This window comes from Episyrphus balteatus, chromosome 3 (genome assembly GCF_945859705.1).
Source record: "Episyrphus balteatus chromosome 3, idEpiBalt1.1, whole genome shotgun sequence".
Taxonomy (NCBI): domain Eukaryota; kingdom Metazoa; phylum Arthropoda; class Insecta; order Diptera; family Syrphidae; genus Episyrphus; species Episyrphus balteatus.
Window position 1 is genome coordinate 117,219,144 of NC_079136.1, and position 21,754 is coordinate 117,240,897.

At 29.0% G+C, this 21,754-nt stretch overlaps 1 protein-coding gene across 2 annotated transcripts in view; it reads left to right on the plus strand.

Moving 5' to 3' along the window:
- Positions 1-21,754, plus strand: part of LOC129913458 (uncharacterized) — a 199,523-nt gene that overhangs the window by 23,337 nt on the left and 154,432 nt on the right. For both annotated transcript variants that reach the window (XM_055992148.1, XM_055992149.1), the window contains exon 2: positions 7,193-7,445. In XM_055992148.1, the coding sequence (XP_055848123.1) occupies positions 7,382-7,445 (64 nt within the window). In that variant the 5' untranslated portion in view covers positions 7,193-7,381. The remainder of the gene's footprint in view (positions 1-7,192; positions 7,446-21,754) is intronic.

The window sequence follows — 21,754 nt, forward strand, 5'->3', positions numbered from 1 at the left end:
ACAGAACTTCTATTTTGACTAAAAAAATCCGTGTACTCAGTAGGGGTCAAAAAACGTCCTTCCTTTTACATAAAATAACATTTGAAAATTGCAATTGTTATTAATGGTAATGGCCATATAACCGTTTTCTTAATGCTTGACTTTCTTGTTAGCGACGTTACTGATTTCAACGAATTTTTTTTTGTAAAAGTTATTTTAGTAGGTAACCGTCAAACTTTAGAACAAAATTCAAAAAAAATTTGTTTGGGTTAATTTTTTTGGAAAATTAATTTTTTGAAAACTTATGTAGATCTTTTCTTTTTTATTAGAATATTTTTTGTGCTTTAATTAAGTTAAATTAAAATTATTCATTTAAGTATTTTTAAAAAGATTTATTATTTTAACTTTTAACAGAAAAACAAGTAGGTACATGCAATTCAGTTGTGCATTTTTTTTTTGCACTTTTAAGGCACCTGTAAGAAAAAAGTGACAACAAATTTTTGTCTGTGATACAATTTTATTTTTACTTGCTCTATAGGGCAAGTATTGGTTTCGTGTCAAACGATTTTGATTAAAGTTTGCAGACGTAATATTTAAAGTGATTGCAATAAAACTGCATTTTTATTTTTTCCAACAAAAAATCAAAAAAAAATTTTTTTGTTTTCATTTAACAAAATTTTGCTCTAAACGTCGGCTTTTCCCACATATCAATTTTTTTTATTTATAAAGAGCCAGCTCTTTAAATCTACAAGTAAACTAACATAAAAGTGCTTTGAACTGCAAGAGCAAGTACGTGTTTTTTTATGTTTTTTTTTTTTCTTTTTTTTATGTTTGTTGCCGCATTACTTTGGACAGAGTGAATCAATTTTGATAATTCTTTTTGTATTGGAAAGCTAGTGGCTGTAATGTGGTCCCATTTCAATTTCGTTCAGTTTAAGCCATAGGAACTATTAAAAAAAAAACCATAAAACCCCGTTTTGAATCATGGAAGTCGGTTTTGTTTTTTTTTTTTTGATAAAAATGATTATTTATTATAATTTTTTTCGTAGAATATACCAAAAGAATATACCAATATACCTCACAAATTTTCCTTAACTTATTACGGGATATCCTGTTTAAGAAATAAAGCTTTGATTTTTTATTAATATGAAATTCTCAATTTTGAAGATTCTAGAAATTTTGAATTGAAAAGATTACATTTAGACCAGGGTCGATAATTTTTGAAACCAAAAAAAATCATAGTAGGATGAAACCCATTGGAAAAGGAGGTGAATATGATGAAAATTAAAGGAAAAATAAATTACGGGCGAGCCGAGTTCGGGAAGTGGGTGGGTTGAGTTTTTAATGGTAAAAAATGGTATATCTCGATTTCCGGCAAAACTACAAGTCCTATAGAAAAAAGTTGTATGGCAAAGTTGTAGGTAATAAAAAGATCTACAACTTTTGTATCAACAATTTTTTCACATAACCTCAAAATTTATGTGAAAAATTAAAAAAACCGAGTTTTTGGTTTTTTATTTTTATCTTTTTCAAAAACAAAAATTTTTCTACGAAATTTGGTGAAAACTTACCTTATTATATCCCAAATACACTGTAATTTATTTGATTTAAAATATTAATTTGTTCACCTTATTTTGACTTAATACCAAAAAAACACCCTGTTTTTCAATCGAAAATTCACGTGTCAAAATATCAGCTTTTTTCAAAAAGTCGATGAGCATTTCGTTTGTTAAAATGTCTATTTTCTGATGGTGTAAAAAAAAATTACATTAGTATACTATACAACATGTTTTAGTAAAATGCAAAAAATGAAAAAAGCTGGAATTCGAAAAATTTTTTTTATCATTGTTTACAATTTTGGCCTATTTATTCAAATTTACACTTTAATTACTCAAAAAACGTAGGATTTCATGTTATATTGATTAATGTTACGGTTTTTGAGTAATTTAAGTGTAAATTTTAATAAATAGTCCAAAATTTTAAATAATGATACAAAAATTTTCGAATTCAAGCTTTTTGCTTTTACAGAGAACATGTACTATGGGATACTAATGTAAATTTTTGTTTACACAATTGGAAAGAAGAGATTTTAACGAACAAAATACCCACCGATTTTTTGAAAAAAGCTGATATTTTGACACGTGAATTTTCGATTGAAAATTAGGGTGTTTTTTTGGTATTAAGTCAAAAAAAAGGTTAAAAATAAATATTTCAAATCAAATAAATTACAGTGTATTTGGGATATAATAAGGTAAGTTTTCACTAAATTTCGTAGAAAAATTTTTGTTTTTGAAAAAGATAAAAATAAAAAACCAAAAACTCGGTTTTTTTAATTTTTCACATAAATTTTGAGGTTATGTGAAAAAATTGTCTATACAAAAGTTGTAGATCTTTTTATTACCTACAACTTTGTCATACAACTTTTTTCTATAGGAATTGTAGTTTTGCCGGAAATCGAGATATACCATTTTTTACCATTAAAAACTCAACCCACCCACTTCCCGAACTCGGCTCGCCCGTAATTTATTTTTCCTTTAATTTTCATCATATTCACCTCCTTTTCCAATGGGTTTCATCCTACTATGATTTTTTTGTACTTTTTAATGTTTTTGAAGGCATCGGCACTGGTCTAATTATTTTAAGGACTTCTTCGACTTATTATTTTTTTTTTCTTCACTCTGATTTTTTTTGAAAAGTCTACAAAAACGTTTTGAAATTATTGATTGAAAAAGATTTTTATGTCTGTCAGATGTTCATGATTATACGGAAAATTGATATAGCACCCTTTTCTTCACATTCATCTTGAAATAATCTGATTTTAACATACTGTCTCCATACCCAGTGCAGCTTCAAATCACCTGCTAGACTTTTTTTTTTTGTGTATTCATAAAAAAGAGTCATCTCTACAAAGCTAGAGGTGTCTTTATAAGATAATACATAATTTTGAAGTACGTGTTCAATTTTTTTTTCTAATCCAACTAACAATCGAAGAAATAATTACTCTTAACTTTCTTACTTAGCTTAACTTTTCATTTCTAAATTATTTGAAGGCATTCTATTATTTTTAGAGTTATACCTATATCTTTATAAATTTATTATCCTCATAACTAAAATATTCTTTGTCCTACGCATAAATCTTGTGAATCCTTACAGCAAAATTTCTATAAGTTTCATTATAACTAACTATATAGATAGGTAGATCCTCCGATACTATACAATATACATAGGTACATGAATGATGAATCTTCGCAAAAGAAGAAGAAATTATAAAAGTGCTGCTCTTTCAATTGCATCCTTCTGCAACAGAGGAAGATTATGTTTAAATATTTTGCCTGGGAGAAAGTGCCTCTAAATGAATCGAAATGATTATTTCCGCTCATTCAGTACAATGTTGCAAAACTTCAAATAAATTAATTAAAACAATCAAGTATATAAGTAAGTAAATACACATTCCTAACTATATTACAACTATATAGTGAAGGTAAAATGAAAATAAATGGCTTCAAGGATAATGATGATAAAGACAATATCTTCTTCTCCTTCAACAACAACAACAAACTTGGCAAGAATAAAGCACTGTTCAATTTATTAAACACAAAAGTCAGAATATTCAACACGTTGTTGTAGATTTTATATAGAATTCTTGTTCTTTTTTTTTTTTTTTTTTCTATTTTGAAGTAAATTTTGTATGCATCATTTTGCAGAAATACATCTTCTTCTTCTTCTACTTCTATAGTTTTCAATTTCTTGCGAAAAATGTTTGCTCCAATTGAATATTTCCTGTTCCAATTTGCCTAAGTAATGCCATTAGATAGTTTTGTGTGCTTCAAGTGCAGAATACATATAAATACACACATATACTATAGAGTCCTTATCCCTTTTGAAGCTTTTAATCTTTTTCATTGAAGCAGAGAAAGTGTTATTCAGTTTTTTTTTTATTTTCTGCATCTCTTCATTTACAGGGTGATTCGTGTTGTTTGAGATTAGGTTGATGATGCGTGCACTTTTTGATGAAATATTTTTAAAACTTTTCTAAACTTTAAATGGTACTTACTAAGCTAATCTAAAAATTAGCATTTCTCATTATGTCAAGTTTTTTAAATGCAAAAGTATACAAGAAAATTATACCTTCAATAACCCTTATATTTCTAGTAAAGAATTAAACCATACCTAAATGTTTTCAAAAAGAAATTACACATTTACACTTTTTTCATGAAGGAAAGCTTAAAAAAAATTATCTTTTTTTTCTTTACACATCATATTGTCAATATTTCTACATGACAACGTATAATAAATTTTATATCATCTAAAAGCTTATTATTTTAGCTTTTAATATTTACCTCAATCATGTTTCTACGACATTTAGAAAAGAAGCTGAAATTTTTTTTAATACATTTTTATAAAAAAAATGTTTCTTCCATTTCGATTTGATCAATTTTATTATTTGACAACTTATAAACAATTTTATATTATTAGAAAGCCTTTAAACCTTTAAAAATATGCCTCAATCATATCTGTACGACACCTACAAAAAGAGTTAAAATTTTTTCAAGACAATCATGTAAAAAAAAAACTGAGATTACGGTACTTCCCTCACTGGTGGCTGGTGCCGGCAAACGACCTCCCAAAAGTGTTTTGTTCTCGCTCGTCTCGATCCGTGCAAGCTTCGTACAGTATACATATACAATACATAGGCGGATCCAGGGGGGGGGGGGGGCACGGGGCACGAAATAGTACTTCAAATTTCTAATAAAGAGCACCAATAGTTTTTAATTGACATTTAATGTTGAAAGTTGGGCTTTTTTTGAAAATAAGCAAATTTGTGTAAAAACTACGAAATTCAGAAAAAAAATAGTTTTTGTTAGTAAACCCCACGGGGTTTTATTTTTGGATTTTAGGAAAGTGCCTAAAAATTAATATTAGATAGTTTTTTGCTTGAATTTTTGCATTTTTATATAAAAATAAATTATTTAAACTTTTTTTTTACTCCCAAAATATCGAAATAACTATGTAAATAATGACTTTTTTGAATTTTTAAAAAATACGTGTTTTATTAAAGATAAAGGCCAATCGATTGACTTATTAATTTTTAAATTTAGGACCTTGGGTTACAAAAGGTTAATGCAAATTAAAAAAAAACAAAACTGGGTTTCCCGACAAAAAAGTATGATTCAGTTTTTTTTTGTTATTCTTAGGAACTTTAATATTTATTAGAATGTAGTCTTTAGTATTTGACTAAAAACTACTAGGTCATTAACTAATGGTATAATTATGTCCATAATATTGCAAAATTTTATACAAAATCAATTAAAAAACGTAAACATTTTTTTTTTTCAAAATTTCATCTTTAAAACTTAATTTCTCAAAAACTATTTGGTGAAACAACTTAAGTCAAAAAATTAAATAAAGAATAGATTACTAACTTTAATATAGCACAGAATTGTACGTGCATTTTCTGATTTTTTATATTTTTTTTCTTCCGGCTAATCCAGGAGTAAGAGGGTTAGCACTTAAGTGGCTTTTACTGTAACAAGAAAATGAAAATTTTTCCTTCCGAATAACTTTTTGGTCATTTGGTACCTATTTTATGTGGGAAATGTGCCTAAATATTTTTGGCCAGGTTTTAGACCACTGTGGGTCGTTAAAATTTTCTGCTTGTTAGTCAGTCGTATGGTACTTCACTTTATTTCTAACTGTTATTGCTGTTTTTTTTTGCCAATCCGTCCCTTGTGCCCCCCCCCCCCCCCCAGAAAAAAATCCTGGATCCGCCCCTGATACAATACATACATACATGTAAAGCGACCCACGTGAGTTGGTGGTGTTAGGTTTTTTCGTTACGAAATTTCTTGATTCGGTCCCTGCGTTTGAGTCGGGCTCTGACCGCGATAAAATCTATGCAATAGCTTAAAGACGACAAAAAACATCCGTAAAAAATCCGTTATAACTGTATATTAAATAAATCGTATGAAGACTTCGTGGAGATAAAGGGATTTCCATACTTTTTGAAAATGTGTGGTAGAAATGCAAATAGGAATGTCCGAAAAAAAAAAATTAAAAAATGATGTATCGAGATTTTTTCGGAAAAAGCAATAGTCGTACTTTTTGTTGAATCGGTTCTGTTTTCCGGTGGTTAAAGAGGTTCAAGGTTTCAAAAAAAACATGTTTTAAATATATTTTCGGTACTTCGTTCTACCGGTAAATAAAAAAAAAATACTAAACATTGAAGTACCTATCAAAATTTTTTTTGAGGTTTGAGTTTTCACCGCATTTTTGACTGTTTGAAACTGGCCGAAACTCCGTTATTTTTTTTTTTGCACCTAAAATGCTTTGATTTGGGTATGTATAAAAAAAAACTTAAAATTGACGTATATCGAGTTTTTGTCGGGGCAAAGCGGGGCATTACTTTTATTTGAAAACCGGTTCTGTCCTACGACCGACGGTGGCGGAAGCCCAAGATTTCTGAAAATAGTTTTAAGAGTATTTCTGAATCTTTTCGCCGAATCTCAAAAAACTTAAGTATGGCATCATATTTATGATCCACCCTGTAGATTTCATCGCTATGTTTTTTCATGGTTGGTTAAAAATGTCCTTGGTATGTTTCAATTTCTGGAAATTTTTTGCCATGGATTTATATTATCGGGCTTTTAGTGATGTTGAAGGTATTACCATCATTCTCGCATGCTTTTATTTTCCAAACTGCTAGATGAACAACAAGTGCATAGAAAATCAAATGATTTTAAAGTTTTTTTTCTCTCCATTTATTATTTTTTTTTTTTTTTGTTTCCACTCCATTCTGCACCTTCATTTTTCTTTCGATGATGATGATGAAGAAAGACACAAGAAAAAAAAAAAGAGAGAAGGTGAAAAGGATTAAAAAACATGTGTGATGACACATTTCACAGTTTGCTATACCAGACACACACACAAAATACACATACAAACTTATATAGCACTTAGATTGCTAATGGGATTTTCAAAAACTGAAAATGTGAAAATGTCACATTGCTATTCTGGAAAATGATTAGAAATTTTATGAAGAAAGAAACATTTAAAATGAAGAAAAATTCATACAAGAAGACAAACGAAAAAAAGATATAGAATTTTACCATTTAAGTTAAGCTTTAGACAACTAAGTTTTGAAACAAATATACTTGTTTCGATTCAGTTTTGTTTTAATTTTCTGTTTTTTTTTTTCTCTCTCTACTATTTTCAGATGACAAATTAAAAAAAGGTGTTTTGGAAAAAGATGTTCTATTCTCGATGTGCCATGTGTCCAAGTGAAGAACAAATTTAATTAATATTTTTTTGTATGTTATCAAAAGTTTTAAAGATTTTTATTTTAATGAATTATATAGAATAGTTATAAGGTGAAAAAAGACACGTGTCGTGAACAGCAACCGGAATGGAAATAATAGGGTATTTGTATTTTTTCGGACTTGTCACAGTCATTGGAATATTTTCACAAGGTAAGTTTAGAAATTTTATATTTTTATAATATAACCTTGGTTTAAGTGTGTTATTTTTATCATGCGAAAATGAAAATGTAACAAATGTGGAATGAAAAAAGAATGGTCCGAAAAATTACCTTTTTAAGGACTAAAATTAAGGTTTACCTACCATATTATGACCAAATTGGAAAAAAGTGTTTTTCTCAAAACGGGTCTAAAGATTTTGATTGAAAAATACATGTAGGTAATGTTGCTAATAACGTACTTTCGAAATAACTAAAATTAAAAAAAAGTAATTTTCGGATTTAAAAAAAAATTTCGTGATAATTTCTTTTTTTTTTTTTTTTTTTTTTGAAAATGGATGAATATAATTTTTTTTAAACTTTGTTTTTATGTATCGATCAATACTTCCTTTTAATGACTTACCAATTTTGTTTGTAAATTTTTTGAAAGCTTTTATGACTATTCAAAAAAAAAAAAAGGCTCTGATCTTTTTCTAAAATAAAATTTTTATTGGTATAGCTACCTAAATAAAATTAAATGACTTCGTTTGAAGATGTTTTTGTTACTTTATTCCAAATTTCAGATATTTTTTAAGTTTTTTATTTTTAAATTTCTTTAAAAAAATAATTTACCTCCGTGCATTTTATTTATTTTGGGCTTTGGATGAAAATTTTTGTAAAGTTTATTTTTCAATTATATCTAATGTCAAAACTAAGAGCTAAAACAACATAGACTGAAAAATTCTTGTAATTTTTTCTTTTTTTTTTACATTTTTTTGCATTTCTGGAAATGATGCGTTGGATACTCGTGTCCGAAAACCTAGGACGTTCAGTGAGTGTCAAATAAAATTTCCAAATTTGGAAAGATTTTTTTGCCAACTAACCAATCACAGACGTGAAATTTGACAAAATATGTAATTCCTTAGTTTTCTGCACCAACCCATTTTGTTAAAAAAAAATTTTTTTTTGAACTAACTTAAAGGAGTTAATTTTCTATTATTTCCTTAAAATCGAAAAAGTTCAAAATCAAAATCAAAAGAGAAGTTGTTGATAATAGTTTATGATTTTTTCATTAAAGGTATATTTTGTGGAAATTTATAAAATAATTTTTTTAGGAAATTTTATAATCAAAAACAGAAAAAATATTATAAAATTTGGTTTTAAGTTTCAAAAACGTCTCCTTAAATGGATTTGACCTTCAGACGAAGTATGCCTTTTAAATTTTTGTATTGTAGGTAATATAGAAATTTTAGAAATTGTGTTTTGAAAATCACCGGCGGATCCAGGGGGGGGGGGGCACGGGGGCACGTGCCCCCCCCCCCCCCCCAGAACTGGTTCATACTTAAAGCAAATCAAATTATAAGAGTTGTTAAAATATATGAATAACAGAAAGAACTTGGGTGAAACTCTTGTCTATTTCTGGCTGAAAATGCGAATTTTATTGTTTGTTGCATCCCTTTCCCATGAAAAGCTCCACCTCACATATAAATAAACGACTATTTGTTGAAGGGTAAACACGAATGTTTTTTCGATTAAAAAAAAAGTGTGTTTTTTTTTTTAACTTCAACGTGATTTTGGTGAAAAATTTTGATATGGACATCGACAATAAAATTGCACCCCGAAAATAAAGACCCCTTGAAAAAAACTCCTCAAAAGCGACCCTTACTTATAGATTTTTATAAACATTATGTTATTGAGAAAATTTCTCCAGGGATACCTTTAAAAATATGTAAACAAAATAGTGTCCCAAATTTCAAAAGAATCGGTGCATTAGTTTTGACGTTATGAGGGGCACCGGCTTTAAAAACTTTAGTTGTGGGGAGAACGCTTTAAAGTTTTGAACTCTGGACTAAAACGTTCGTAAGCGAAGTATTAAAATACCCATAACTTAGTCAATTTGGCTCCAATAGACCTACAATTTGAACACAATATTCTTGAGATATAAAAAAATTTAGTTAGTAAGTTAGTTTGAATATCGATTACAAGTGAAACTTATAAAAACGTATTAAAAAAGCAAAAGAGATTACACATGTATTTTTCAGTATTTAAATACTGAATTATTCACTCTTAAATAAAACAAAGCTATTATTACGTATCATGTATTATGCCTACGCTTGAAACAGCTCTATTCCGAAAACGATTGGATTTACAGAAAAATGCATAAGGCAATTTTTGTAGATAATTTTATGCCGAACAGATTTTCCATAGACCCCCATTGTACTCCGAGCAACAGGTCACGAGATACATGAGATTTTCGTGACCTTTTGACCTCTATAACTTCTAACGCAGTAGGAATTTTTCCGCAGATAAAACCTAAAATTACTGGGCTATAAGAACTAGGTCATCAAATAATGGTATAAATATGTCCATGATATTGCAAAATTTTATACAAAATCAATTAAAAAACGTAAACCTTTATTTTTTTCTTAATTTTATCTACTCAATTTCTCAGGCACTATTTAATGAAACAACTTAAGTCAAAAAATAAAATAAGGAATAGATTAGGTACTAACTTTAATATAGCACAGGATTGTACATACATTTTATGATTTTTTATATTTTTTTTTTCTCTCGGCTAATCAGGAGGTAAGTAGATAAGCACTTAAATGGCTTTTACTGTAACAAGAAAATGAAAATTTTTCCTTCCGAATAACTTTTTTGTCATTTGGTACCTATTTGATGTGGAAAATGTGCCAAAATATTTTTGGCCAGGTTTTAGACCAAAATACTGTAATTTCTGATTTTTTTTGCCAATCCGTCCCTTGTGCCCCCCCAGAAAAAAATCCTGGATCCGCCCCTGTTGACAATCGTTAGATCTTAGTTTTTGTTTAAATAGTTTTTCTTATAATAAAAATTAAAAAAAAAAAAAAAAACGAATTGGTAGGTACTGAATTTTTCGAAATATGTTTCTGTTGCAAACTGCTCATTTCAAAGTTGCTCAAAATGCTCTCGTGTCGTCTTCTTTGAAGAATTTTGCCGTCATCCATATAAGTAGAGCAATTTGGAAAAAGTGTTGCAACTGTTTACAGTGGCGTACGTTGAGTTGCCGGGGCCCCGGGGCAAGACTTAATTTTGGGGCCCCTTTCATATTTGGGGGCCACTTAGATACAAAAACAAAAGTACGTATACGCCATACATTTTTTTTTATGGCTTATTTATTTTTAGGTTTATTTTAATGTTTTATTATGTTCGTAATGCACTTTGCTATACTTACTTAAAATTTTTATCATAAAAGTAGCAAATCATTATACTAGGGGCCCCCAAAATTGAATATTTAGAGACCCCTAAAATAATTTTTTTTTTTTAGCTTAGAATTGATAGTTCTTGGGGCCTCTGTTCTGAAGTAATATGAACATGTACATATTTGATTTTCCATCATTAAACATAACTTTTTTTTTACTGTGCGCCCCCTGAAAAATTAATTTTGGGGCCCCAAAAATTAAATATTTAGAGTCCCCTAAAATAAAAAATTTTGAAGCTTAGAATTGATAGTTCTTGGGGCCTCTGTTCTGAAGTAATAAATACATACTATAGGTTAGGTATTTGATTTTCCGTCACCAGACATAATTTTTTTTATTTTGGGGTCCCTGAAAAACTATTTTTGGGGCCTCAAAAGTGAGTGCTTAGAGGCCCCTAAAATATAATATAATTTTTTTGGAGCTAAGAATTAATAGGTATTGGGGCCTCTATTCTGAAGTAATATTCGAAATGCCACCTATAAAATAATGTTTTTATTTTGGGCTCTGATGTATTTATGTTGGGCCCCTGAATTGATATTTAATTTTCCATTTGATTGTTTTGAACCACTGAAGTAATAGCTTTTGAGGATCCTCAAATAATATTTGTCATGACATCAGAAAATTTAATGAATATTTTTGGGCTCCATAGTAATAGATTTTGGCCCCCAAATTAATATTTGATCGGCTCTCAACTAACGGGGTACCTGAAAAATTATTTTTTGGGACAATTCATATAATATTTTTGGAGCCCCGAAGTCATATTTTTTGGGGCTCATAAAGTAATATTTAGTAATCCATCAACAAATGTAGGTACCTAATTTAATTTAAAAAACAATTTTTTTTAATTTAATTTTTTTTTTGACGCCCCGAAGTAAAGGCTTCTGGGACCCGTGGCCTGAAGTTGTTTTTTTGCTTTTTTGGGGCCCCTAATGTATTATTTGTGGTTGCAAAGATTTTTCAAGTAATATTTTTTGGGGCCCTAAGATAAAATTAAAATTTTTTCTTTTAAAAAAGCAGTTTATTTTTTTGGGGCCCATGGGGTAACCTTTTTATTAAATCAATATATATTGTGTGGCTACCAATGCATTATACATTACACTGAATGATAAAATTTGTCTCCCTTGTATCCGAAGTGATTCAAATACATTTTAATTTATCTACTTCGTAACTCAATTTATTCTAAAAGTTTCCTCCTCTGCATTGTCTCCAGTTGGGGCCCTGGGGTCGGTCGGGGGCCCCGGGGTGCCGCCCCGCTTGCCCCAAGGGAGTGTACGCCCCTGACTGTTTAAGATTTTTTTTTCCATCTAGTGATATGGCGCAAGGACACAAGGCCCAGGGACATTACGTCCACTTTTTATGTATGGGCTTTATTTATATCCCACTCGAGTAAGGCCCACATTCAAATTGGGGCTTATGTCCCACTCGAAGGACATAAGCCCCATAAATAATAAATGGGTGTTATGTCCCTGCGCTGACATAAGACCCACATTCAATTTGGGGCTTATGTTCGACTTGTAAATAAAAATTAAACTTTGCATACCTAGTATGTCCTTGGGCCTTCTGTCCCTGCGCTGCCACCAAGAGAAAGAACATAGAAATATTCCTGACCACCAATTTGCATTTTTTTTTTTTTCTAAAAATTGAACTGTTATCGGGCCTTGAATCCCTTCAAAATGTTAAAGCCATTCATATCGCTGGAAGCTCTTTAAAATTTGCTAAAAAACAAAATGAGGAAGTTGTATGTCAAAACTTTGTTTTATGGCGTTTTTTTTTTCAAAGTTTCAAGTCACTCGAAACTTTTTTCAATCAAATATCTTGTATGGATACAGAAAAGTAACATTTTATTTGAATTTGTTTGAAAACGTAAAAATGAAAAATTGATATGCCTTCAGAAAAACACATTCAGCTTTTTAATTTCCTTTGATGATAAAACAAAAGTATTAAAACACCTAAAAATCAATTTTGCATTCAATCGGTTTGTGTGTTATTTTTTTTTTTTACTTTTTTTTTTTAACTTTTCATTGAGGGGAGACTATAATTCCTTTGAAATTCTACCTATATACCTTTATCTTGATTTAACAGCATCGATAACCATAACTACCGATATAATTCGATAAACTTGAATTCATTCCTTTTGGCGACAATCATGCGGACCATGAACACAACAAAAGAGAGTGTCACTTACAATATCCCCCCTTTATGCGATATGATCTCTCTTTCTCTCTGCTCTGGGGTTGTTGTGTGTTATCTCTGGTAGCACAATAGGTTTCGTTCGCGACAGAACAAAGGCAAACGTATCAAAAGGATATAACCCAGATACCGAGATATGGCTCTCAGATGTTTTGGTTTATTGTAGGAAAATAAACCAAAAACCAAACCCACACATTGTAAACAACACACAAACTCAAAATGGTCCAGCATTGGCGGGCGGTTTGAATAGCGAAGAAGATTCGTTATATTTGGACAAAGGACCCCTATATAAAGGGGGGGGGGGGGAAGGATATTCTTTTTCTGCCAAAACCAATGACAAAAAAAAAAAATTAAATTACAGAAAAGAACACAAAGTTTCAAAGAGTTTGTTCCTAAAATACCACAAACTCACATACCTATATATAGCTATCTACAATTGTGATTGTAACATGAATGTCCTGATTGGATTGATTAAAAGGTACCATAGGGGATACAGGTGGCGCTGGCGGCGTGTGTATGTGTGGAAGAGAGTTTGCATTGGGCGCCATTCGTTAGCAATCATCATAAAGGTAGGCCTATCTGCCCGCTGATTTTTTTCTTTCTTTCATTCAATTCTTTTTTTTTTTGTGAACTTGTGGCGTTTCTAATTCAGTTTTCCACCGCCAACACCGCGACCGCGCTATGTCAGGATCCTTTTTTGGCGAAGTAATTTAAATGTAGCCACCATTCAAAATTAAATATTTACAAAGACAGGTGGTGGTAGTGTGGGAAGAGCAAAAAAAAAAAAAAATATCTATGCATTTTGCAAATCCTCGAATATTTGTCCATATGCAAAGGATTTTTCAATTGTCTATGTGTGTGTGTGTGTGAGAGTTTTTTTTTGTTAGCTACCTAAATTGAATTAGAAATTTATTTATTCATTTTGCCAATGTAAATTTTCTGTTCAAAAACTGGTACATTTGGCCATTATTAGAGTGGGAGTTTTAAAATTGGTATCTTTCTGTTTGGTTGTGTGGGTGAATGTTCCTATGTTTGTGTATTTTTACGGTATGACCAGGTAATTTTACTTTTGCTTAACCGCACAACCTTCTATTTGTTAATTATTCATGAATTTTTATGAAATGCTTGTGGAATTCCAACAACTGCTGGCATAGAAATTAACCTTTATGACAAACATACACACACACACACTCACACACAGATACCATATGAACTTACTCTATATAGGATCCTATCTGGTTCTCTGTTTTCTAGGTTATATGGGAATGTTTGGTGTTGTAGAATGTAGATTTTGCTAGAGGTATGGAAGTGACCAGCATTTTTGTGTGTGCACACAAATTCCATGGTTAAGTGAACAGCTTTGGGTAATGGAATTGTGCATCGTCGTCATAGTCATATCCTCTGGCTTCCATGTTGGGAGGAATATGAGCAGAAACAAATTTGACTATAATTTCATATTTATGATCACTTTTTTTTTTTTTTTGGTAATACCTACATATTTTTTTTTTTGGTTTTTTTGTCTTTTGTGAGAAAAAGCACACTGCACTTTGGGGGTATTTTTGTGTATGAAAAGAATAATCTCTTGAGGGTTTTTATGTATTTTTATTTTTTGTTTTCGAAAACTGTCGGGACTGTCGAGTATGAAGTAAAAGTCTCAGGTGAAAATGAAAAGAATGCAAAAACAACAAGAGGACATTCTTTTAAGACATCAACTAGGAAGAATTTCAATCTCCTGAATTCAAAATTTATTCAAGAAAGTTAGATTGAAGGATATTGTGAGTCTGACTTTTCTTTAGCCTTGAATATTTTTGATAATATTATTGAATGCCACATCATTCAAAGATCAGAATATTTTAATTTAAAATAAAAAACAAGTTTTCAAAATTTGAATTGAAAAACCTACTGAAAAACCTACTTTCCTTTTGTACTCACATATCTGAACGGGAAATATGATATACCTACTTAAGTAAATCTAAAAAATTGGAATTATTGCAGTGGTCTATGATTGTGAAAGAAATTTCTTTATTTTGATGAGATAAAAAGTATTTTAAAATAGTTCAAATATTTCATCGCCAGTGATAAAAGTGCGGCCCTGGCATCCCATTTCAAAAAATTGTTTTTCAAGAAAAAAAAAATTTGAAATTAAAAAATTATGTAAATTGTTTTTTATTTTTTCTCAATGAGATAACAAAACATTTTTAATAAACTATCTTTCATTGAAGTCGGTAAAGTCATTTACGAGAAAGTCAGAGACTGAGAAAACGGTCAAAGGTACCGGAAGAAAATGCCCAAAAAATATTTTTTTCATACCAAAAATAGGACACATAAGAAATGTTGTAATCAAGTGACATTTACATGCATAAACGACTAATGAAAGTTATTTTAATGGGTGGAAATAAGTTAAAGGTCTATAAAAGAAAAAGGTCTTTTTCATACCAAAAGACTTTATGTAAATTCTGTTTTTGGTCAGTGTTTGATGAGTGTTTGAAGTGTTGAATCATGCAGAACAATGGGTCCAGGGAAATGAGAGCTTACACGCGTAATTGTTTATTTAATGATTTATCGTTTTGTCATGATCTTCACGAAATATTTATAGCCATTTTTACTACTATGGTTTTCAATAATTAAAGCAATTTTGAAATGATTTTGGTAAAAATATTCGATTAATAGTTGTACAAAAATGGTCTATTTTATCGATTGAATTATTTTGTATGGTAGTGGGAGATAGTCCTCGAGGCAGCGAGAGCACTGACGGAGAAAACATGCTAAAATAGTTTTTCCTTCTAGTACAATGTAACATAAAATTCACTAGTCACTACTGGGTCGCACTTGCTCTTATGGTAAAAGTAGCTGTTATTTTACCAGTAATTTAAAAAATATATAAAATCGATTTTTAAATTCATGAAACACCGTTTTAAATGATTTTGATTACGAAACAAAGTAAGCCATCTGATTTCTTTTACGAAAAGAATTTTTTAGAAAAAATATTTGAAAAACGTTATAGCCGTTTTTTTTTTAACTAATTTTGTGTAGGTACTTATACATATAAAAATTTTCTAATATTTAAAAAAAGTTTGTATGCCATTTTAAGGAAATATTTAATTAACATTTAAAAACAAAAATTCAAAATAATTCACTGACCATTTTCAAAAAATATTTTTTTTTTTTAATCCAAAAACGTGTATTTTACAATTTTCTTAAATTTTTTTAACGTTACTCAAACTTGGTATGTAACAGAGGTGTTTTTGGAATAAATTTTTTTGGACCAGAAATAACGGTACTTGTCATATACCGATTTTAGTTAAGTTGAAATTCGTCGAAAACGGCTCCAACAATTTTGTTTAAAAAATTCATATGTAAGTTTTAAGACAAGGTCTATCTTTCAATAAAAAAAAATTTATTTTGAAAATCACTATTAACGGTACCTGCCATATAACCGTTTTTTTTTTTTTTTTTAATCAGATTTACTCCGAGACTACTGATTCGATTTCAACGAAACTTTTTGTAAAAAAGAATATATATAATTTTTGGATTTAAAAAAAAAAAAATTAAAAATTTTTTTGTTGAAAAATCAAATTTTTAGAAAACGGAACATTGAATTTTTTTGAAATTTTGGTTTTAGATGTTGATTAGTGATTTTACAAAATGGCATACCAATTTTATTTTAAAACTTTTTATATTATTTATAAAAAATTAGTTTTTTTAAAAAACGGTTCTAAGGATTTTGAAATTTTTTTTCTAAAAATGCACCTTGATATAGCAAATAAAACTGCATACTTGTTTTGGAGGGCAATTTGATTTCGAATTAGTTTTATTCCTTAAAAAAACGAATTTTATGTTTTTTTTTTTAATTTTTTTTTTGTTTTTTTTTTTTATAGGTACCAACATTTCCCCAATTTCTACATAAAAAGTCTTCAGATTTTAAGCAACTTACAATCTGAGAGCAAAATCGTGTATTTTATTTTTATTTTTTTTTTTAATGATGAGATTTCCTACAAAAAAACATTAAAATTAATCAATGAACACTATATTTTAGTTAAAAGATGTTTTTTATTGGTTTTTTAAGACGGTTAAACACTAAAGGTTTGGCCTTGCCCCCACTTCCCCTAAATTTATGAGGATTCTTTACTTATTGACTATATTTTGTTATGGAATATATTTATTCATTCTTTACCAATATTATGTCGGTACATCGATTCTTCTTAGGCCCTCAACTTTCAATTCGTAATTCTTACGTGAATATAATTTGTTTATTGTAAATTGAACCCAAAAGTATATCTATCTTCCTCCCAAAGCACTTTACCAATATTCTTTGCTTCTTTTATCTTGAAATAAAAATTAATAATTTGAAATTCTAATTTATATAGGTAGATTCTTTGAATAAAACAAAACAGGTGCTAGAGCCTGTCATATACAATTTGTATAGATACTCTATTAGGTACATATCAATTTTTTCCAATTGATAAAAATTTCTTCAAAGAATTTGTTGAGTATATTTTGTTTAAATTAAATTCCATTGAAATTTTGTACGTGCTTTACATTTTTGCATGAATCAACGTTGTGCTTTCTCTTTTCATTATTAAATCAGATACACATATCAATTTGGATTAATTTCCTTTTTTTGTAACTCTGCGGTAGAGTATCCTATCCACAGATATGCAAATCTATCAACGACAACAAAAAAAAGTTGAACACACGATATTTTTTTTGGAAAAAAGGTTAAAAAATGTGTAGGTACGTATATAATATGTGACGCATGGAGGAAAATTAAATTTTCCAAATTGTGGGTAGGGGAGAAATGGATATTTGAAGCGCATATTGTGGGGGGGTGGCAGCATCAGGATATGTTCGCACATCATGTAGCGAGTAGGTCATATCCTGGATGGCAGCAGATCGGTTCGATTATACAGTTTTCTGATTGTGATACCTATGTGAAATGCATATAATCATCATGATAGAGAGTTATTCTTGATGTTGGAGAGCGAATAATATGAATTAATCTGGAGAATTTATTTGAATCGCTATGATGATGCGGATGGAATTTTGGTTTTTCTCTCTCTCATTTTGAATGGATGTACAGTCGTTCTCGTGTGGTGTCCATTATTCACAGGAAATAAATGTTACAAATTACTTTTTTGAACTTTCAATAGTAATCTATAAAATAGTTGATGATAAGGACAAGTATTTGGATCTGCAAAAAAAAAAAAAAATAAATAAACTGGAAAGCACGACACTTTTATTTAAATTAAATAAATTAAAACGATAATATAAGAGAATGGGAATGTAAAAAAAAAAGAGGTTGTCTGTAAAGCCGGTTTACGGACGATGATTTTACGTGATAACGTCGTCAGAAAACAGGTTGTGTGCATTTGTTTAAAATTAGTCAATTGAAGGAAGCGTTTACTTTTTTCAAACAATCATAATTTACAAGAAAAAGCTAAATAGAAATACCTTTTTTATTTTTTCATTATACCTATTAATTTTTTTTTTTTTTGAAAAGCTTACAAAAAAAATTATGCAATTTAAAAGCCAAGTATTTCTTCTTAAGAATAAAACCATTTTTAAATTTTTACAATGTGCAAAAAGTATAAAAATAATTTATTGAAAACAATCATTTTCATCAAAAAAACCAAAAAAAAACATGAATTTTTATCTTCTCATGTCATTAATTCCATTTTTTTCCCTAACAAACTATGAAAAATTTTATACCATCATATTATCTTAGCTCAAAATATATATATCGATCAGGTCTATGAGACATCTACAAAAAGAGCTAGAATTTTTTGAACTCGATCAAATTTCATTAAAAAAAGCAAAAAAAAAACATTTATTTTTATGTTCTCATGCTATTAAATGAATTTTTTATACCATGTGAAAGCTTATTATTTCACCTTTCATATGACGTATCAATCTCATTTCAAAGATGCCTACAAGAGAAGTTAGAGTTTTTTAAAGTCAACCATGTCGAATTTCCAGACTGAGATTACGGTACTTCCCACACTGGTGGCTGTTCGGGGGGCAACAGATCTCCACTGGTGTTTTGAAGTTTTTCGCAAGTTTCTTGAATTAACATTGTGTAGCTTGTAGTTAGTCTACCGTTATGTGTGATATACCAAATGAAAGGTAATTGTATCAGGATGCTCATAAAAGTTTAATAAAATTTCTATCTGCTCTTGGTCAAAAGTTATAACCTGTTGAATTTTAAAATTTTATTTTACCGTTATCTCAAAATTGTGTTTACGAAAATATATGACACATATAGTCGTAGTCATGGTCTACCATTACTTCATATACCTACTTTATTCCTGTATCTATTTAAGAAAAAAAGATAAAAATAAAAATGATGAAAATCGGTTAAAAACGGTCAAAAAACGTGTTTTTTAAAAACTTGAGAAGATAAAAATTCATGTTTTTTTTTGTTTTTTTGATGAAAATGATTGTTTTCAATAAATTATTTTTATACTTTTTAAAAATGGTTTTATTCTTAAGATAAGAAATACTTTGCTTTTAAATTGCATAATTTTTTTTGTAAGCTTTTAAAATAAAAAAATTAATATAATGAGAAAATAAAAAAGGTATTTTTTTTTAGTTTTTTCTTGTAAATTATGATTGTTTGAAAAAAGTAAACACTTCAATTGACTCATTTTAAACAGAAGCACACAACCTGTTTTTTGATGACGTTATCGGCTTTACAGACAGCCTCTTTTTTTTAGATTGGATTGTTTTTAAATATTCATATTACTTTTACCATTTTATCTATTTTTCTATATTTAGAAATAAGAGTAGTAAATTGAAATGAATAATGATACAGAACCAAAATTAATCCTTTGGCAAATTGCATTTTCTTTAAAATTTTACTATTTCTTTCCTGTTCTGAGATATAGTTTCACTAAAATAATAGCCATATGTGAGCAAATTCATAAAACCAAGACTATAGACTTGTGTATTTTATTAAACAAAAAAAATTTAGCAACAATAATGTGACGTGATTGCCTCTATTATTGTATCGGTCAGAGTTGTTTTTATTTTTATTTTGCATTCTCTATTTTATTAATTTACATTCGATTTAAATTTTTTGTCTTTTTTTTTTAATTTTGGTTGGCTCTGAAATAAAATTGAATGAAATGATATTCTATACAAATCGCGAATAGAATACAACATGAGCATCAGCATGAGCATAGCAGAGCAATGAGCATGAACAATTTGTGCAATGTTCATCATCAAGTTGAATTTAAATCAAAAAAATACCACATCACACGTAATTGCAATTAATTTATCCCTAAATATTTACTTGCAGTTATTTAAAAATTCACGTACATACATATTTTATAATAATTGAGTTGCTATATATACATACACTTGTATATATAGAACAAAAAAGAAAAAAATTAATCCTGATATACATAGTATACATTATTTGCTAATTTGAATATGATACTATGTTTACTTAAGTTTTGTGTGTTTACCTACTTTTACTAGGAAATATTTAAACTATTTTATATGGAAAATAGTCTATGAAATTTTAATTTAAATCTATATGTGTATACTGTATACCCACATCATTATATTATAATTTTTGAGTGCAACACAAAGTAATGAATAATTTAAAGGATTTTATGTTAGAAGAGAGCTTTATTGTTTAAGCTAGAAAACTAATTTATTTTTGAAATGATAAATAAATATTGAGTTGTTTTGAATATAGAGATTTTGCTGTGGTACAATGTGAAAATGCATTTTAGCAGCATTTCAAAACATTGTAAAGATAGGTCATGAGATAAAGTGTTCTTATTGAGGACTTTAAACTTTGACATAAAGTAGATCTATTTCAGACAGAAATTATTGTGAAATAAAAGACAAAGGAGATGGCACATTTTTCTATGGAGCTTGGGCCCAGTGTGTTCACTAACGAAATTGGTATCAAATGAAAGGTGACGGTAAGCACATTACGTGGGTAAAATATTTTCAAATTCGTTAGTGGGGTTTTGGAGATATTTGAGTTTGAAGTTTCGGATTTCACAATCAAGATTTCAGCTAATTTTTCGAAAAATTAATCGTAGAATGCGTAATAATGGGTGTACAGAAATAATATTGGTATCAAATGAAAGGTATTTCTCTTGTCTATAAATCTGTATCAAAAGTTTTTTTCTTTATTAAAAAAAATAATACATATTAGGTATTTACTTCTCAAAAGGTGATTTTTTTAAGCGAGTCATTTGGCACATCGAAATATCAAAATATTCAGTGGTGACATGCACTTTTTTTTTGCAATTTTTCGATAGTTTAATGTGTTACCTTTAATTCTATATATAAAATAGTTCTTTAAAACATACAACAACCTTATAATAAGCAAAATACACAAAAACGCGCTGAAATATGCCTATTAAATAATAAGAATAGAAACTATAGTTCAGTCAATGGGGAAAAATCTGGAAAAAGCTATGACGTCAGCTAAGTTTGAATGCAGTATTGAAGAGGGGTTTATCCCAAGTACAAATCTCAGATTGCGTATTGTTTGGTCTTGTGGGGTGACCTCCATTTTGAAAAACGCATATGTGTCAATATCTCGAGAACGACTGGTCGGACAGAAAACTAGAAAGGACTTTTTAGATTGGAAATTAGTTAATCTTTCTTTTTCTAGTACATCATTTTTCTCTAGGAGTTATAATTTCAGAGTTACACTACCGAAAATTGTGTGTTTTTTGATATTTTAAATATTTTAAACAACTCTTAGAGTTAAGTGCGGAATTACTGAGAATGAGATACTTTGCTGTTCTGTTACTCTGAAAGTATAACTCCTAGAGAAAAATGATGTACCTACTAGAAAAAGAAACATTAACTAATTTCCAATCTAAAAAGTCCTTTCTACGCATTCTACAATTAATTGTTCGAAAAAATA